General features: G+C 43.6%; 1 protein-coding gene across 1 annotated transcript in view; it reads right to left on the reverse strand.

Annotated features, from left to right (window-relative positions):
* Positions 1 to 1,195: 1,195 nt before the first annotated feature.
* The window catches only part of CENPF (centromere protein F), a 61,223-nt gene continuing 42,999 nt past the window's right edge, over positions 1,196 to 19,419 (reverse strand). The window contains exons 14-20 of the mRNA XM_080825288.1: positions 18,543 to 18,695; positions 15,929 to 16,105; positions 15,432 to 15,593; positions 12,660 to 12,822; positions 6,626 to 7,099; positions 5,865 to 6,043; positions 1,196 to 2,242 (exon numbers count right to left, since the gene is read on the reverse strand). Coding sequence (XP_080681414.1) covers positions 2,039 to 2,242; positions 5,865 to 6,043; positions 6,626 to 7,099; positions 12,660 to 12,822; positions 15,432 to 15,593; positions 15,929 to 16,105; positions 18,543 to 18,695 — 1,512 coding nt within the window. The 3' untranslated portion in view covers positions 1,196 to 2,038. The remainder of the gene's footprint in view (positions 2,243 to 5,864; positions 6,044 to 6,625; positions 7,100 to 12,659; positions 12,823 to 15,431; positions 15,594 to 15,928; positions 16,106 to 18,542; positions 18,696 to 19,419) is intronic.

Consider the following 19,419-nt stretch of genomic DNA (forward strand, 5'->3'; position numbering starts at 1 on the left):
AAACAAAGGGCCAACTGAGATCCTACAGAATATTCGAGATGAAAGAATTGTCTCCACTAAGTCCCTCATTGTACAGATTGAAAATCTGACTCCTGGATCTCTGGAGTTGGTCTGTTTCTCCATATGATTTGTCAGCTGGGATCTTTCTGGGACCTAACTGGCTTATCAGGTACCTCAGAGTTGGGACCGGGGTGTATTCACTTTCCATCCTATATGCACCTTGATATCCTGCTTGCCCATTTAGGACGACTGTGAACAATTGCAAAAATGGAAGGCATGCTAAGTATTCGCTCTAACATGGAGCAGCTACACAGTCCACCTGAGAAAACGTGAAGACTCTTTCAAGGACCCATGGAGCTCCCCAGCGAGTCCTACTGAGTGGAATCTTCCAGTAACTGGAGACAGCCAACAAAGCTGATGGCCTAGATCCCAGTGATGTCTACTCCGGGCCATGCCCTTGAGCACATGGCAGCCTTGGGATGATTTATGATAAGGATATTGCACCAGACCACAACCCCAAGCCCCTGAAGAAAGAGGAAAGTCAGGATATCACTTTCAGTAGATGAATACTAAGTAGCTTAATATTATTGAAGCATTATTCAACAACAGAGGCCACCTTACAAAGGCCAATTTTAAAATATAAATGATAGTATTTGTCAAGGTTTATATATCAGTCTGAACTGAAAGCCAAGAGCAAATTATTTTTTACTTGCTCATGTCCTAGAAAAGTTTCTTACCCTGACTCAAGGACAAAAAACTTGTTCCAAAGTTTTTGGATTTGATATGGCTCATAATGCCTGCATATTTTCAAACCCTGTCATCAATAAATAAGCTGGAAAATACTACACCTGTGTATCCTTGCTGATGCAATTTAATGGGTACACACAATGTGTCAGGCATCGGCTGGACATATTATTCCTGTATAATTCCTATACAATCTATATGACCCACATTCCAAATCACGTCTTTTAATATAACCAGATATGTTCACTAAATACACTAGTATCTTTTGTTAAAACTCTAAGATTTTTATCTGATCCAAAGAAAGAGAGAGAGAGAGAGAGAGAGAGCATGAGCAGGGGGAGGGACAGAGGGAGAAGCAGACTCTCTTCTGAGCAGGGAGCCTGATGCAGGGCTTGATCCCAGGACCCTGAAATTATGACCTGAGCCAAAGGCAAACATTTAACTTAGCCACCCAGGTGCCCCAAAACTTTTACTTTTCTAAGAGGCTGTTGACATTAGCAAGAAATAGTGCCAACGTTCTGAATGCATTTATATTTAGAAATCATTTTTACAGAAAACAAAAGTGACTTTTATTAGGAAGGAAAATGTCTTGTTTTAATACGAGATCACCATTTATGAGAACGCACACTAAAAGAACTGTAACAAATTGGTCTCAGGAAGAAACAATACAAAGACAGAAGACTTGCTACACGACATCTTCAAGGATCTTGCCAACAGGCCCAGTGGAAACAAACCCACAGCTCCCATCAGCCCCACACACAAGTATGTACAGGTCACACCGGCGAACATTCGGAAAACACACCGGAAGATGAGGAGGAGCACACTCACACGTGTATCCTGCGTGCATGATCTTTCTCCATTTTACTCGACTGAAAGAAATTCTTGATCTAAATAAAATTACTTCATGCCTAGCTCTACACATAGGAAATATAAAGCAAAAGTTCACATTTTCCTGGGAGTTTTTCATCGGAAGTAGACGATGTATTTTGGATTCTCTTAGGGTAGAACCCACATACAAACAGAAGTCATGGCATCGTGCTTGCCATCTAAGTGCGACATCACCAAAACCTTTATATGGCGCCACATACACCACGGAAGAAAACGATCCACGAGGTGGTGATCGGTGCTTTCGAACTTGTCCAATATTTCTACCTGGGAGAGCTAAAGAGTACAATGTACTTAGATTTCTAAGTGATTGTTTTCGTCCCACTGATAATGTGCTCTCTGACTGAAGAAAAGCCTTTGCAGGCAGGCATGCTGCCACCTGCCAGGATCCTCACACACAAGGTCGCTTCTACTGGACCCTGCAGTTCTCGCTGCTCTTGGACTCGGGGACAGCTTCCGGGCTGGGGGCGAGCCGGCCTCGCTTGGCCCTCAGGCCCTCCCTGGGGCTGTCAGCTGGACTTCTCTCAGGAAGGTTACTGGCCGACAGGGATCTCGTGGTGGGTTCTCGGAATGCGGCGCTTGAATCCACTGGGCTTTGTTGAGCGACCTTGACCTGCAACGAAGCATCTTTGTTAGAGGTGTCAATCACATTCGCATTTCTACAACATGAAAATAAAGTGCTTATGTCACCACATTTTAAGTTAAAATGTTTAACTTTAACTTAACCCTCTGCAGGTACATAGCTTTACCATTTCTTTTTCCCTGAGAAAAGGCCCCATCCCACAGAAGCTGGGAGGATGTTGGACATGAACTCTGATGAGTCCCCTTGTAAGCCTTCCTTGACACCTCTGATGGCCAAAGAAGACTCACTCCAAAGGCCAGTATGATATTCTTAGATCAGAAGGTAAACTTTTCGAAGGCAAAGTCTATGTCCTCTTTACTGTTCTATCCCCAGTGCCCAGAATAGGCTTGACTAACTGGCAAATTTCAATATATGCCCAAGTGAGAATCCAAACCAGCTTTCATTCAGCTCAAGCGAACCCTGATGTCATTCAATGAATATAATCCAAATGAGTAAGACTATCTTCATATGGCGGAAGGTTTATTTACAACATTTAAAATACCTAGAACCTGTTCCTCACATATCGTCATTTTAAACATTCTATTTACATTTTTTTAAGATTTTATTTATTTATTTGAATGAGAACAAGGGAGCACGAGCAGGCAGGAGGGGCAGAGGGAGAAGCAGACTCCCCACTGAGTAGGGAGTTCCACTCGAGACTCGATCTCAGGACCCTGGGATCATGACCTGAGCTGAAGGCAGACACTTAACCAACTGAGTCACTCAGGCGCCCCTCTACCCCTCTACTTATATTTGTTTTGTTTCCATACTGAATTTGGATTAAAGCAGAATAAATAATAAAGACCCAAAAGAGTAAATCCACTTTCTGATACCTGGCCTTTTAAGAGAAAGAGGGATCTCAGAAAATGTGAGGCTTTCGGACACCTGGGCGGCTCAGTCAATTAAGTGTCTACCTTCAGTTCAGGTCATGATCCCAGCGTCCAAGGATCGAGTTGTGCATGGAGCTCCTTGCTCAGCAGGGAGCCTGCTTCTCCCTCTTCCCCTCACACTGCTTGTGCTCTCTCTCTGTCTGATAAATAAAATCTTGGAAGGAAGGAAGGAAGGAAAAGAAAATGTGAGACTTTAAGAAGCAGTCAAGAGGGCAAGGCAGCTGGTAGAGTCAAGTTTCTGGGGTTTACACAGTCATAACAGAAGATATGGGTCGGGAAAGAGAGAGAGGAAAAAGACAGATGAAGGATAGAAAAGCTTCATTTAGCCAAAGTTAAAGGCAAGAGTGGAGGATTCAAGCAGGAAGACCTTTAAAAGGTAAAGAAGAACAAGGGGGGACCCGTGTTCAGTCCGTACAGGGAGAAGGAGCTATGTGACGGAGAGCAACAGACTCCAGTGACCTCCTCCTGAAGCAGCAAGAAAAAAGAATGGAAACTATTTCCCCATTTATATTCTTTCCATAGGAAGTATGTGGTTTTAAAAGGCAGCTAAATACTTTTCATTACAGAAAACATAGCAAATCTGGCCAACAGATCAAATCCCTGGAAAGCTTGCCTCTAACCCGGATTGTGTGCAGGACACTTAAAAGGATCAGCCTCGAAGGATCAGGACTTAATGGAAAATTACCGTCCATGGAAAGTTAAAGGAAAAAAACAGAGTTTCACTGATACTTTTTTTAAGTAGAAAATGATACAAAAGACAGGCATTTCCCTTGAACCCACCGGATGTAGGAAAGTCAGATCTTCAGGTTCACCATTGAAAAGAGAGAGAGAGAGAGATCACTCGCATTGGGAAAAGAATATCTGAGCCAGTAAAACTCTTTCTTAATCCCAATTAAATAGCCAAAGCCCACCCGTTGGCTTCCCCTCCAGACTCAATTTCTCTGATCGTGAACTGAGGAAATTATTATAGTCTGCGATCAGTTTAAACTGTGATTTTGATCTTCATGTTAGTCAACTGGCTTCAGACTTGTCCTGTAGGTAGATGAGGTCCAATTCACTAACTATTTAAACTATTAAGTGTAGGGGCGTCTGGGTGGCTCAGTTGGTTAAGTGTCTGCCTCCGGCTCAGGTCATGGTCCCAGAGTCCTGACAGATCAAGTCCTGGATCAAGTCCCGGATCAAACCCCGCTCCGGGTCCCTACCCTGTCTTACAAACTCCATTTGCATCCACAGTGGCCAGAGCACAAGCACATGGATGGCTCAGTAAAAATGAATCTCATTCACAGTAAGAAACACAAGGCCCCACTAGACCACTGACCGACACTGCGGTGACGGCATCACCATCATCCTCTGCAATTTAGTATCAGGTCCCCTGGCACTGACCACCATCCCCAGGTTCAGATCAAGTCTACAGTCACGACTCGCTTGTCCCCGACAAAAGAGGAGCTCCTGGGCTTATCCATCCCAGAGATATCCTGGAGACTGACCCTCACCTACTTCGCATCTCCCCGCCTTGAACCTGACAGATGTCACTCAAGGTCCCGCTAAATGACCCAGGGGAATGTCTCTCTTAGACCTCAGCCAGGCACGTCAGGCAAGGACTCAACATCCTATTTCTAAGCAACCGCCTTTGGAAAAGATGCCTCGGCTCTCTATTTTTCAACCTGAATGATGAAATTTGCTTAACTGATGACGCAAGCATTTTATAAGGCGCCTCAGAAAATGCTGAATGACCAACAGACTGGGTTTTGAAGAGTCTGCATCTAACCGGGAAGTCTCCCGTGGCCCCTTGTCAAGAGGAACCGGGCCCCATTCACCTGCACGAGGGCACAAGACTGCCTCTCGATTCCTCAGCGCTGGTGCCGACACGGCAGCCGGGTGCCGCCACAGAACACAAACCTGCAGGAAACCATGGTTACTACTGCACTCAGCGGGCCCCGCAGCCATGTGGAAAGCAGGCCCCCTAGTGTGCAAAGCTCTTGTTCCTGGATAGTAAGTCTGAACAGCACGTGGAAACTGCCTTTCCAACGGGTCCTCAGAAAAGAGGGGAGAAAAATGACCCATGGGGCGATTTCATGAGAGGATTTCCTAACATACCTTTAAACATCTACTATTGTAATCACGTGAGGACATCAGCAGCTCCAGGCGGTCAACAAACAAGCGGCTGGATGCCCGACACGGTATGAGACACGAAGACACAGGGAAACCGGAATCGTAGTCAGGAGCCCCACAGTCCTCACAGTGCAGCTCGGAAGGAGAGCTCCTTTCTTTAGGTGTCTAATGACATATTTGCTTTTTGTAAAGTAAAGGAGTAAAAAAGATAGGGGGAAAAAAGAATGGGCAGCTGGGGGTCCAATGGGTTAGAGGAAAAAGTGTGAAACAAGCAATGAGCAATGCCTGCTGTGGTCAAAAGAAAGATGACCTCTTCAATGTCCTGCCTAACACGGGCTCACACACACTCTGATGTCTGATCTACGATTTCTCCTCTCTAAGCATCTTCCATCAAACTCTAAGCGGCCCGCTGGATCAAGGAGGAGACCGTAGTTGCAGGATAATGTAATGTTTATCCTCGGGTCTGCTCACTATGTCCTCAGGACTAGCTTACTTACACTGTGTGGAGAAGGTCAGACTTTTAAGAGCTCCCAAGTCAGTGTCAAACCCTGGCCTGACAATACTGTCATTTCCTGCGTTCAGGACAGCAGATGCGGGTTCCTAGGAGTTACCTTCTGTGATCTGCTGCCACCAGCTGTTGGCTGGGAGGTCTCAGCCTGATTTTCTTTGTTGAGGCTCAGAGGGGATGGCGCTAACTTCTGCGCAGCGAGGCGGGGGCTGGTCCGAGTGGGCATGGTGGTTCTCCGCAGGACATACGGGCTTGTCTTTCCTGTTGGGATATCAGCAAACCCTAAGGGCAAAAAATGCGGGCTGTCAACATGGCTAGGTCCGATTGAATCCAACAGTGGAAACAACAGACATCAGGTAAAGTTCTCACTGATAGAGGAGTAACTCCAGAAACACTGCCAGCCCCGGCGGACAAGGGATTGACTTCACAGTTGCCAAATCAAACAAGTAGCTAGTGGGACTTGTGTTACCAGACACACAAGAAAACACAATGGAAAAGGGGAAAATAACATTAAACAGAAAATTTTTTTCCCGCTTCTTCTTCTTCTAATCAGATGTCTTAACTCTTCATTTTTCTAAGATCTGAAGAACATACCAGCAAGACTTCCCATAAAATTTGGATTGGAGAGAAAAAGGGAGGATCAAATGGAAACGCAGAGAAAAAAATTACTCAAACATGAGTAATTAGGTCCTAGTCCTTTTCTCATGCAGAAAGAAAAATATACCTTACAGTTTAAAGGCGGACTATTGTTTCTGAAGGTCATTTAGTCCTGTTGCTAAAACATAAATGCTTCTTTCTCGTATGTGGATTTTTACAGGGAATTTCAAAAGCACACACATAATTTTACTTCTAAATTATGCCTACCTTTCTTTACAACTTCTGGAAGTCCTTCTGGCTCAAACTCAGTGTCTCTGGTGCCCTCTGTGGGGTGAATTCCACTTTTGACTGCTTTCCTACTCTTTTTAGAAAATGTCTCTGGGGTAGAAGGCGCTGTGCCTCCTCCATCTTCCCGAATCCCAGTGGACCTTTGCCTTTTGCCTGAAGTTTTATTTTGGCTGGATGACAACTTCTTTTCAGTAGCAGAAGGGGCTGGAGAGTCTTCAGAAACAACGGAATTTACCAAAGGAGAATTCTGGAGATTAAGTTTAGACCGTGAACTCAGACGAGCAACTTGTGTCTCCAACATCTCCTTGGCTTTCTCTAACTTCTCGTGGCTGATGAGCAGGGAACAGTACTTGTCCAGGTACTCATCGGCTTCCTTGTTTTTCTCTTCAAGCGTTTCTTTCAGTTCTTTGATCTCTGCCATTAAATCCTCTACATTAGAATCCACAGCAGTACCTGTCAAAAACAGTGACACACTGTAGACCAGTTGACGTTTCTCTAACTATAGAATGGTAAACCAGATAACCTTAGATTTGATCTTAGATTTTCGCTGAAGAGAAGTGGGGGAAGTATATGTATGTGTGTTCTTATAGATCAAACAACTCTTGTTTGGGAGGGATCATATCAAGTACGTATTCTAGTAGGGTAAATGACTTTCATTAAGATAGCTTAAATAAAGTCCATCAAAATCTCAAACTCGTATCCCAGCCACCTCATCAAAACTTCCTTGCAGTTCATAGGAGATCAGATGAATTAATCAATCACATCCTCAATTTCCCCTGTCCATTCTTTTCAGCATAAGTGAGTAAAAAATAAAAGTTGGTAAAGAATAGGAAGTCTGTTGGAATAGCTTTGGGAAACGGAAGAGGGCTAGTGACAAGACAAGTAGAAAACAGCTCTGAAAACCATTTTTAAGAGGATCTGATGGACAAGGGCTTGAGAGATGCTTCAAAGGCGATGATAAGGGGAAAACTGTGGTCTAAACTGGCCGACCAAACCAGCAAGGCAATTCCAGTCCCTGTTTCAAAGCCCTTCTGGGTTCTTCTTCCCTACCCCGTTCCCTGCGTGCACTAAAACTACCAAGGATGAGGAAGTAGAAGGGTATAAATTCCCCTCCCTGCTAGTGCTCGCGGCTCAGACCTTTGGAGAACGGTGTCCTCTGAGCCCATCGGTGTTAAGCAAACCTCCCATCCTCCAAGGTCTCCGAGTGCCACTTGGTTCTTCCATCAGGACCCAGTGCAGGTTCCCTAACACATGGTTCCCAGCCCGGGAAACCCAACGACGCTGGCCCATTGTTGCCACCGGTTTGCGGCATCGGTGGGGCAGTGAGGGAGCGAGGCCAAAAGGAGAAGGCGCACTGCCTGATTTCCGGCAGCCACGCCCCGCTGTTCCTGCAGGACTCAAAGGAGACCTGCCAGGTGACAACCTGGTCCCCACGTCGGATTCCGGTGAGGCCTGGGACCCCAGGACCCAGTCAGGCCCACCCATCAGGGTGCAAGGGGAGACTGACCACTTCCCAGAGACCTCTTAGAAGTCTCACAGCTCGGGCCTCCCTGGGGGGGTGGGGGGTCGGGGGGGGAGAGGAAGGGTCCCTCGGATCAGACACGCCCCGAAAGTGGGGACAGGAAGGAATTTCCGAAAAGAAGGGAAATCCACAGATCAGGGCCTCCGGGAGTGGGTGGGGGATGGGGGGGGACTGTAAGACCTTGTGGAGTGAATGCAGGAGTGAATGTGCAGTTTGACCTGGCTTGTCAGGCGGACTGAGTCTGTGGCTGCACGGGTGGGCACCCTTAGGGTCCCCAGAAGACTATGGAGTCCGAGTGGCCCTAACCTGTTTCTATAGTGACCTCAGAGGGTCTATGGCGAGCCATTCGGGCACCAGTCTAGGGTTTATACGGACTCATTTTGGCTAAGAGGCATCCAGGTGTCCTCCGGGAGGGCAGACAGGCAAGCATCTGACTGGTCTCTCCTCTGGAGGGACGCCCACCCTTTGTCTGTCTTCACGCCAGCGACACCGGGAGGGAACACACAGGGTGGACAAGAGAGCCCCTGTCATCAAGGGTGGAAGCTCTTCAAAACCTACGGTCTTAGGCCGTATGCTCGAAAATTTTGAGAAGGGATTCTCAGGAGACTATGGGATCAAAACATCTCCTGGAAAATTAAGCACATTAGGGGAACTGGAATGGGCCACCTTCGGGGTCAACTGGCCCTCCGACGGTGCCCTGAGCCCTACCCACCGTCCAGGTCATTTACACAATCATGGTCGGGACTCCCGGACACCCTGCCCAGTTCCTATATATTGATTCTTGGCTTCAGGTAGCCCAAACTCTGCCCCCTCGGGTCCGATTTTTGTGCTAACAGGAAGGACCAAAGTAGGATATTTCTAACGCAAGTAGATGAGCCCAAAGGCCGTGAGGAAGCAAAGCTTATCAGGGAGGCCCTGCCCGGGGGGCATTGGCGGCGGCAACAGGGATGAGCTCTGGACAAGGATGAGCCAGTCAGGAAGCGTGGGGACTACAGTCCTCCTCTGACCCAGGGCCTAAAGCTGAGCTGCAGGAACACGGTGCTCCTGCTGCTTCTAAGTGGCATGTGTGGGGAGAATCTGATTTAGCAGCTCGGACAGCCCACAGGAAAACTGATCCAGACAGAAACAGGATGTAAAGTAACAGGAGCTCTCATCCTTAAGTTTGTGGGGGGCGCGTCTGGGTGGCTCAGTCGGTTAAGCGTCTGCCTTCCACTCGGGTCATGATCCCAGGCATCCTTCAGGACAGGAACTTTAAGGAATATTCCCAAGCAGCTGCTGAAACTCCCTTTGTTTCTGGAAAATTCCCTGTCTGGACTGCCTGTCCCCCCTTGTTGGTGGGAAAACATGGTGTTTGCTCCTCTGGAGCTGATGAGCTCCTGAACCGGGATCCCTTTTCCCGCCTTCTAGCAGCACTTTGTCTCTCCTGCCTCCCCATCCCCCTTCTCCCACTTCTGTACCACCTTGGGTGCAGCCTGCCATTACTGGCTTCTAGACCATCCTCGGTGCCTCAGGCACCATGGCTCCTCCCTTCACTGTCAAGGAGCAAGAAGGGCACCCCCTGGACCTAACACCGCCCACTCCAGATTTCCCCACATATCTCAGGTGAAAATTGACCATGGGGAGGATCCAGGTGGAACATAATTCAGTATTTAAACTAAGTTTGTTGGTTTAATTAAGATAGACGTGTCTTTTAAGTTATCAGCAGTAACCGTGAAACTTTTATTCTATCAAAGTTTACTGAAGTTCAAATAACCTCATGTTATCTCTGTTGCAATTTGTTAGCAAAAGATAACTACAAGGGATGGTTAATTGTCTCAAAGTCTTCTTGGGTGACTGTTAAGATAGCTTTCAAAGTCTTTGGTAAACTAAAACTTAAAAATTTTGCTTGGATGATAAATGGAATTAAATTCATTGGACATCTAGGTCTTTTCCAAATAGGATAAAGTGCTAAGTCGTTAATTACTAGACATAGGATGGTGCTTTTGACTTCTTACTGCAAAGAAACTAAGGATATTTAAATCTGCCAGTAAACATGTTTTGTGCTTAACTGATTCACAAATTTGCCATCTAAAGAATTCTGGTGTAACAGTTCACAATTGGTTACTCTTTAGTCTTCACTGGAGATTAAGGTTTCCAAAGAATGCAAAATTCTGCTAACTAACTAAGACTGGTTGAATAAGGGAAAACAACTCTGTATGTAGAAAAGTAGAAGATATGTAAGAAAGTTATAAGGAGTGGGAATGCATTTTTGTTGAAGGTAAACTAAGGTAATTTTGTCCTAAATGAAATGGGTATTTGGAAAGAAATGAGTTGGTACAAAATCAGAAAGCAAAGGAAAGCTGTAGAAGGTTTATGGAGGGAAAACTTTGTAACAGAATTTTAGATGTGGTCAGGACGGACTAAGACTGAAAAAAACAGATTTTAAAGTATGCTGGTATAAGACTGAAAGTCTGTGGTCTCTCTGTCCAAAAAAGATAAAGTTTTCTTAAATTAATTGATTTGCTATTAAGAAAAAAATGTAAACAGTTGTCCAGAAAAACCAGTTTCTAGGTTTTGCCTGTATCAGGTCTTTAGCATCCCTAATCCCATTTAGGCAGGTGCTTTAAAACTTTCTAAGGTTTTCACAAGATTTAAATTGTAGATGAAGTCTCTTTAACTCATTAGGACTTTTCCTGTATGCTAAGTTACTCAGGAAGTACTGCTAAACAGAGGATAAACCTTAGGTTATACTTGGGTAAATGCTGTAACTATTCTAGAGGTTGTATGCAATTTGTAAAATTTTAATAAGGTGCTCACTTGATATTTTAATTACTGAAGTGTTATATGTCACAGAAATAACCTGATTTCCTCGCCAGCTATATTGTAAACTCTCATCTCATCAGCTCTTTAACCATGTCCATTCTGAGTTGTTGTCATTTACAATCGTTCTTACTGTCTTGCAAAATGAGTTTCATCTTCAAGGAAGTTCATATAAAGACAAAACAGGTATTTAATATCTTTAAGATCCAAACTAAAATGAGTAAGAATTTCCAGAACTAAAAGTTGCATTCTAACTGGACAAGGGTTAGTAACATGGGACTAAATGAGATAAAAGGACAATTATGGGGTTGTGACTGTTGTTTGAAACATTGCTGGTCTCTACTGTTTATTCTTCTGGATTAAGAGAAATTTTCTCTTAAGGTATCTGTGACTTAACAAAAAATGTGATGAAGTGTTCATTTGTAAACAAATTGAAGCACTTAATTTTTCTCTCTACCCGAACCTTCTAAAATTCAAAAGGTTTCAGTAAGTGTTCTTTCTTCCATGGTAGTCATAGTTGTTTGCATAAGTTCAATAAGAATCTGTTCTCCTTGTAACAGCGCACCATTGAAAATATTAGTTATTTTACCAAAGCTTTGACTGGAATTTCTTATTTGAGAGCCATGCATAGACTCAGATATGACCAAACAGTGTTAAGGAACTAAGGTTGACTTTATGAAACGTGGAGCCATAAAGCCCCTTGGAAATGTTGGCCTGATACCTTGCTTACAGAGTTTCCAGCAGCCTCACCAGGTAAGTAAAGAATGTCACTTCCTGGCAAGTGGAAGGAAGGAACTTCAAGATATTTTGGGGACCTCATGAAGAGGAAGCCAGGAGTCCTGATCAACTTGTAACTGGCCATGGTTGACACCAAATCCGCTGGAAGAACCCCCGGATCCACAGTATACTTCAAGTACTCTCTGAAGCAGGGAAGACCACTGACCCACCCTGTAAAGCTGTGGTCCAGAAAAGCCCCTCATACTAGGCTTGGCACCATCTTTCCACACAGTGAGAGCATTCTACTCCGCAGACATAAGTGGAAAAAAGTGACAAGGAGAGTTGTGATTTCTTTTTTATTTTACCTGCCACCCATAACTATAGTTCCTAAGCCTTCCATTTAGTGGACCCACAAAGATGGGCTAAGGACAGCCATTATCGGCTATTGATAAATGACCAATGCCGGCTCAGAATGTCAATCTGCCTTTGACAAAGGGACTTCGTAAATGGACATCCACGTGAAAAACTCTTCTTGGAACAGCTCATTTGCAAAAAGTGCTGCCAGTTTTTCATATGTTTTATAGAACAGAAGATACAATCATTCTATTTCAAACTGCAGACTTCATTCTGAATCCTACTAATCCTATGATCCCAAGCTGCACAGAAAATTTAGAAACTGGAAAATGGACATCAACACGCAGTAAAGGAAAACCGCACTAGTTGTGATGAGCACTGGGTGTTATAAGCAACTAATGAATCATCAACACTACCTCAAAAACCAATGATGTACTTATTATATGCTGGCTAACTGAACTTAAGAAAAAATAAATAAAACTAAAAAACTAAACCTAAAAACAAAACAAAACAAAAAGAACACACAGCACTAAAAACATCTCTGTGCCTACATACCATTCATGTATGGTTTCACTAGCAGAAAAGGGTTTTGGCTCATGGATGTGCCCAACTAATGCCTACCTGTCTTCTGTTTCTCTTGTGCAGCTTCAAGGTTAGACAGCTCTTTCTGCAACATCTCCTTTTCCTCTTCCAGCTGTTTACAGGATTTGATCAACAATTTTATTTTCCCCTGGGCACGTTCATTTTCCTTCTTCAACTGATTTGCATATTTTACATTGCCCTCCTACGAAACAAAACCTTGAATTTAAAACCTTGAATTTTTTTATGAGCATAAGAGAAAATAATCATGAGGTATAATTAAGGATCATATACTGTAAATTTAAGAATTATGGTGTTTAAAATAAAAATGATTCATCTTCTCTATTCAATTTCCTAGGCCTCCCCAGTAGACACTGTGGTTTTGTCACTTTCTGAGTAGCAGCAAGCATAAATCTTGGTTCCTAAGATAGTGTTCTATTAAGGAGCCCGCCACGTCTTGGTTCATCCAATGGGAATCACACCTTGGGGGCTACGGTGGGAGATATGTGAGCATATTTTTGGTGGGTCAAAACTTCTCAATGACTGGGGGGCCTAGTGGTGCAGTCAGTTGAGCGTCTGACTCTTGGGTTTCAGCCCAGGTCCTGATCTCCGGGTCATGAGATCAAGCCCTGCATTAAACTCCCCACTCAAAGCAGACTTTGCTGGAGATTCTCTGTCACCTCTCCCTCTGCCCCTTCCCTCTATGTGCTCACTCTCTCTCTCTCTCTCTCTCTCTCTCAAATAAATAAAAAAATCTTAAAAAAAAAAATTCGTGATGATAGAATTGTGTTTCCATTTGTAGTCGTGCCTTTGTACAATTTCAATACCCAAGATGGCATTTGTGTTGGTGACACCAAGTGAAGGCCAATTAATTTTATGGCGCACGATACAAACTTAAGTTCTACAGTTGCTCAAATAGAAAGTGAATAGAATGGTGGGAGAATGATAGAATAATACACTTCTCAGGAGTACAAGTTCAGGATTCCTTAACCACATCTGCATATTCCAGAAAGCTCAGACAATGATTTAAAGGAAAAACCTGACCTGAACAGATACAGAGGTATTTATATATAGTCTTTATTTATCCCACCTTGTAAGCATAGTCATACATTTTGTTGCAGAAATATGAATTTGATAATGAAGTATTGCCCCATACCTTGCTGAGATATTATGTGATCTATGGCGCATGCCTTGTATTATATGAAATTTTTAAATAATGCAGGCTTCTAAAACAAACTAGCTCCAAGAGTTTGCCGTAAGAGATCATGAACATACAAAGGCAAACTGAACTATTTAAATTTAAGGAAAAAAAAAAAAAAAGAACTCGGCATCCCATTCACACTGCAGGCAGATTTCATTCTTTGTATACTATTTTATTTTGGAATAATATTAGCAGTGTTGTAGTAAATCTGCATTTTTCAGGATTTTTATTTCTGAGTCCAACATTAATTGGATTAGAGATCCATTTAATTCCATTTCAACAGTGCTTATTAACTGGACCTCATTAAAATTATGCAATCTGAATGGGCTCAACTAACAATGAGCCATTTTGCACACAGTATGTGTAAGATACAGACATTCCCCACAATAGAACTGTCAAAGATTAGACAAGCAGAAAGCATACCTGAAACTAAAATATCACTATATACCAATTTTACCTCAGAGTTTTTTAAAGGCAGAAAGTGAGTAAATAAAAAAGTAGACTGAAACTCTTCGTTCTGTTATGAAACCTAACATGTTTCATTTTGTAGTAGCAGAACATTAGTGACCATGAATGTTATCTTGACTTTTCTTAGTTTGTATTTTTTTTTTCAAAGATTTATTTATTTACTTATTTGACAGACAGAGATCACAAGTAGGCAGAGAGGCAGGCAGAGAGAGAGGAAGGGAAGCAGGCTCCCTGCTGAGCAGAGAGCCCGATGCGGGGCTCGATCCCAGGGCCCTGAGATCATGACCTGAGCCAAAGGCAGAGGCTTTAACCCACTGAGCCAACCAGGCGCCCCACTTAGTTTGTATTTTATTGGTATATTTCCTTCAACTTGAGAATTATTTAAGAGCTACAGACACAAGAAGTTTGCCCCTATTTTTCTGTTTCAATGTACTGAATATACGATGTCATAATTTTTGCAGTTTAAATCACCTTTAAGTAAAGACCTTTATGGGTATTTATCTTCCAGGTTCATTTTTATACATCTTGGATGATATTCATCTTATGAAAAATATCGGTAGGAATCAAAACACCTCTTTCTAAGAAGTAGAATTAGTGTAGCACCACCTATAACTAAACAATCCCAAGAGTACAGTTCATCTCTTTCTTTTTTGGAAAGGAGAAAGTTTTATGATCCTTGTGTGGAGACAAGAGGTGAGTATACACGTATGTGTCCACGACCAAGTGCTCTGGTGCACCTTGATCTCCACACGAGCCACGGAAAAAGTGGGCTTGGTGACGGCAGTGAACTTGGAGACCAATCAAGCAAGACTTCGGAATTACCCACAAAATTATTGTCTACAGCTGGAGAGGCCTGCCCTACTCTGCTATCATCTGGCTTTTCATATCCATCTTGAGAAAGTCTTTTACCATCCTCTAATTTGAGAGGATTCACTGAGCAATTCATAACGTTTATTCAAGCTGTGAGACCACAGATCATCCGCTGATTTTTAAATAATAACTCAGCAGAGAACTGATGCGCTTGTTTTTGACTACCAAGAAAAATGTCATAACAATTAAGATGAAAACATTAATTCCACGTGATGAAAACCACCATTACCTGGACAAATCATTTTAAGTCATGAAGTAATGAAAAAGGAACATACCTGGGTTTTCTTTAGTTCTTCTAAAATCTGAGTGGTAGCTTTCAAAGAATTATTGAGCTCTTCTTTACTGGACTTTAAGAGATCTACCTCGGCCTTCTGCGAGCTGAGACATTCTTCCTGAGAAGACAGTTTCTCTCGGTATGTCTGGATTTCCAGTTCATACTAAGAAGGAAAAATGTTACTTTAGTCAGGAGGCTCAGCTAAAAAAAATTTCAAGGAGAACAAACTCAAGAAAACTGCTGTCCCAAGGACCATTTCATATAGTCCTTGGGACCCTGCTATTAACCTATTCCAAGATGGAAGTAAGTATATTTTAAAAGCTCACATTGTAAAGTAAGACCTGTGAGGTAGCCAGGAAGGACAGTGCAGGTAATGTGATGAGACAGAAGACTGTGTGACACAATACCGCAGAACACTAACCTTGCAAAAAATGCCTCATTACCGTGGTCAACACACCACTCTGCGGCTCCTCCAGGAAACAATCCCCACGTTTTTACCTGTTTGTTTGTATCCAGAAGCAGAGCCTGGTGTTTCTTTTCAGCTTCCTGCAGCTGTAGCTGATACCCAGCTATTTCTTCTCGTACTTTCTCTTCCTTTTCCATCTGGTCCTTGTGTATGCAATCTAAACTCTTCTTCAGTTCACTGTTTTCTAGCATGAGCTCCTTCAATTGACCCTAATGTGAAAAGTAAAAAAAAAAAAAAAAAATCATGCAAAAATAATTAAGAACCTGGATATATAGTCTTAGGAAATACTGAGTACTGAAAAGAAAAAAAAGAAAAAAAGAATTTACAGCTAAGACAAAATTTGTATAGAATAGTGCTACAACCCTTAATGATGGACTCACTTGAAACTGTGACTTCAACTCCAATGACAATTTCTTCTGTTCCAGCACAACCACCCCCAAGGTACATCCACTGGGACCACAGACTCTCCAAGAACCCAACTTGAGTTGAACAAGTCCGGACTATAACCTTCTAGGTTTTAAGGCTCACTTACTGAAGTGCTTGCATTGCGGTAATTCCTTGACGTCATCAACAGCGCCCCTACCACCCCCACTGTCACTGAAGCCCCTCCAGACTTACATTCTTTTCCTTGACCAGCCTTGATTCTATGTTCTGTCATGGTGACAATTTCCTTCCAAATGCCCTCACCTCTTCTGCCGCTCTCTCCCTACACTGTGTGAGACAGGCAAGACTCCAGCTCCAGAGGCCCCTGTGTTCTCTGTGCCTGATCCCAAATGACTGCTTCTATGTGTGTGTCTGTACACATGGTGTCCGCTTGCTCCTCCGCACTGACTCAAGCCCTCCAGCCTGGTTATAGCCCACCTCCTCCTCCTCAGATCGTTTTCCATGGCCTCAGCAGCCTCCACATTGCAAACCCAAGGAGCACTTTCCACCCGGTCCAAGCTCTGGGTAGTATGTGATGCTGCTGACCACTCCTCCCTCCCCGAGGCGGCCTCCACTCCTGGCTCGCCTCCTCACGCCTTCTCTCTCTCTCTGCTGGCTCCTCTTCCTCCATCTTATCTCGCAGGCTGGGGTCTCTGCACCGAACTGCCTTCTCTTCTCCAACAGTATTTTCTCCCATTCCCCCAATTTGTAAATACTACCTACATTCCGAACCAGCCACCTTAAACCTTCCCCTTTAAACTCTGGCCTCACGTATTTGCCATCCCTTTAGATTTTATTCTAACTCATTGCCATGACCTTCCTTCTTCTCCAGTCTTTTTTCATATCATTTTCTATCTCACAATGGCTTCCTTTCACTTTCTTAGGAAAAAAAAAAAAAAACAAAAAACTAAGATTTTTCCAATCTCAGAGATGTTGCCACACTGCTCTCTAGACCTAGAAGCTTCCTTCCTCTGTGCTATTCCTCGCAGAGCTAACTCCACATCCCATAGGTTATGTTCTCTGACCTCCCTACTAAATTAGGTTGGTCTCTACCCCACACACCCCACTTCCCAATAAGTCTGCCATAAAGAATCATGTTGATTCATTTATGGCACTTGAGAGATTAAGATTCTCTCCTACAGCTCCTATGTAGTGATTTATTGTGTGTCTAGACTGGAAGCTCTCTGAGTGCAGAAACCACAGCCCAGCACTACGGACCTGAGCCTAAACACCTCGCTTTGCCTTCTAGTGGAGCCTGTAAGCCAGATTCGAGCTGGGGTACTCCCAAGCTGCTCAGTACCAAAGGAAATTCCAGCAGGTGCCGTACTCAAATATCATTCGTACAAACTCCTTCCACGCAGCACTGCCAGAAAATTCCATGAGTCAAGTGCTGAGATGCCAAACCTTTTCAATTTTCATTAGATTAAATACCGCACTTAAAGGACCGATTTCCCCAACTCCTTACACAGGCTCTTACCAACAGCATGTCAACTCTTTGTGATTGCTCGGAGTCACAGTCCCAACTGTCTCATTACCCTTTGCTACGTACTTCCTGGGGATGAAAGTGCATGAGGACATCACGGATATGCGAGTGCTCACCGTTTAACCAGGTTTGGCAAACAGGTTTCAGTGCACCTGCCAGCTCTGTGTGCACGGTAGCTGCTCCGTGGGACTCAGTGTGAAGAGATTCAGGAAGAGGAGAGGGCATGAATCAGCAACGTCTGCTCTGCAAACAGCAGTGAGGAGTGGCAGCCCAGATGCTACAGATCTGCCCCAGGAACCCTGCCCTAAAATAACATCCAAAGACTGTTCCAGCTTTACGTTTCCCTGTGACTTCCCGTGACTTTGCCATTCTTAGCAAGATCAGGGCGTCTGTCTCTGGCAACATTCTGGCTCCTCATCTGGGGCAGGCTAGAAGAGCCGATAAATCTGTTGAAAGCTGCAGGAAATCTATTTCTGATTTGAGTTAACATAGAACCCGGCTCGCCTTCTCTTAAAAATATATTGGAATATTTTGCCAAAGCTGCTTGGGGCTCCTTTGGGGCTCCTGACAGGGCTGGAGGGTGAAGAGGAGGGCAGGTCTCATCATGACCTAAGTGCGGGGCTATTTTTTTCAAAAGCTTAAAAAAAAGTCTGGTACATTCTAGGTCTTACAAAAACAAAGAGGGAGAGGGTGCACACTGCCTTATCAGAGCGTCACAGGCACGTCACAGAGAGACTTACCTTGCTGCTCTTTATGTCCTCCGACATTATATTTAATTCCTCAGTTAGCCTATTTCTCTCCCTGGTAAATTCTTCTTTCAGCTCTGTGGTTTTCTGCACCATCTCGTGCATTTCCCTCTGCAGCTCAGTTTCCTTCCCAGTCATCGCGTTTACCTGGAATTTCATCTTTCGTTAGGATCTGTTTGGGGTTGTCATTTTTGCACAAATGAGTCACTCTGGTACAACACACTCGTAACATTTCCTTTCACCTTCAGAAATAAAATGGAACCGGGCTAATCCTCCCTTTACAAATCCACTCAGCTACTATCCTCAAAACCTCCTGGCAAGCTTACCTTTTCTTCTCGGCCAGGATTTAATAAAAGACAGAAATAAGGAAAGCAATGACAAGGAAAGATAATATTACTAAGTCTTAAAATCCTTCATAAAGGTATTAATTTCTATTAAACAAAAATAGTAGAGACCATTGTATGAGGTAGCGTCTTATATTTTTATCAGTTCTGGGATCTCTACTAATCCCCCAATGCCATACTAATCTGCAAGAAATATGCCTAGGATTAGTTAAAACCAGTTAAAGCCTCATCATTGGCATTTGCCCTTGACGTTGAAAGAGGCTGGCAGAATTTGCCAAATGATCTCTATCATAACCACCGTCTCTTGCAAGCTGTGTCAAAACTTGAAATTCCTGGAAAATATTATACGGTTATGATTGATCCCATTTTCTGGAGACTCTTTTTTTCTTTTAATATTTGCCTAGTAAAAACTGAATTTGAAGCACTTTTCTAGATCAGTATGGAAGCCTAGAGGGCAAAAACTTAATTTTTCATTACTAATCGAGCCCCTCAAGCCCCTCTTTAACCACCAGCTGACAAAACAGGAG

The sequence above is a fragment of the Martes martes genome (genome assembly GCF_963455335.1).
Source record: "Martes martes genome assembly, chromosome: 15".
NCBI lineage: Eukaryota > Metazoa > Chordata > Mammalia > Carnivora > Mustelidae > Martes > Martes martes.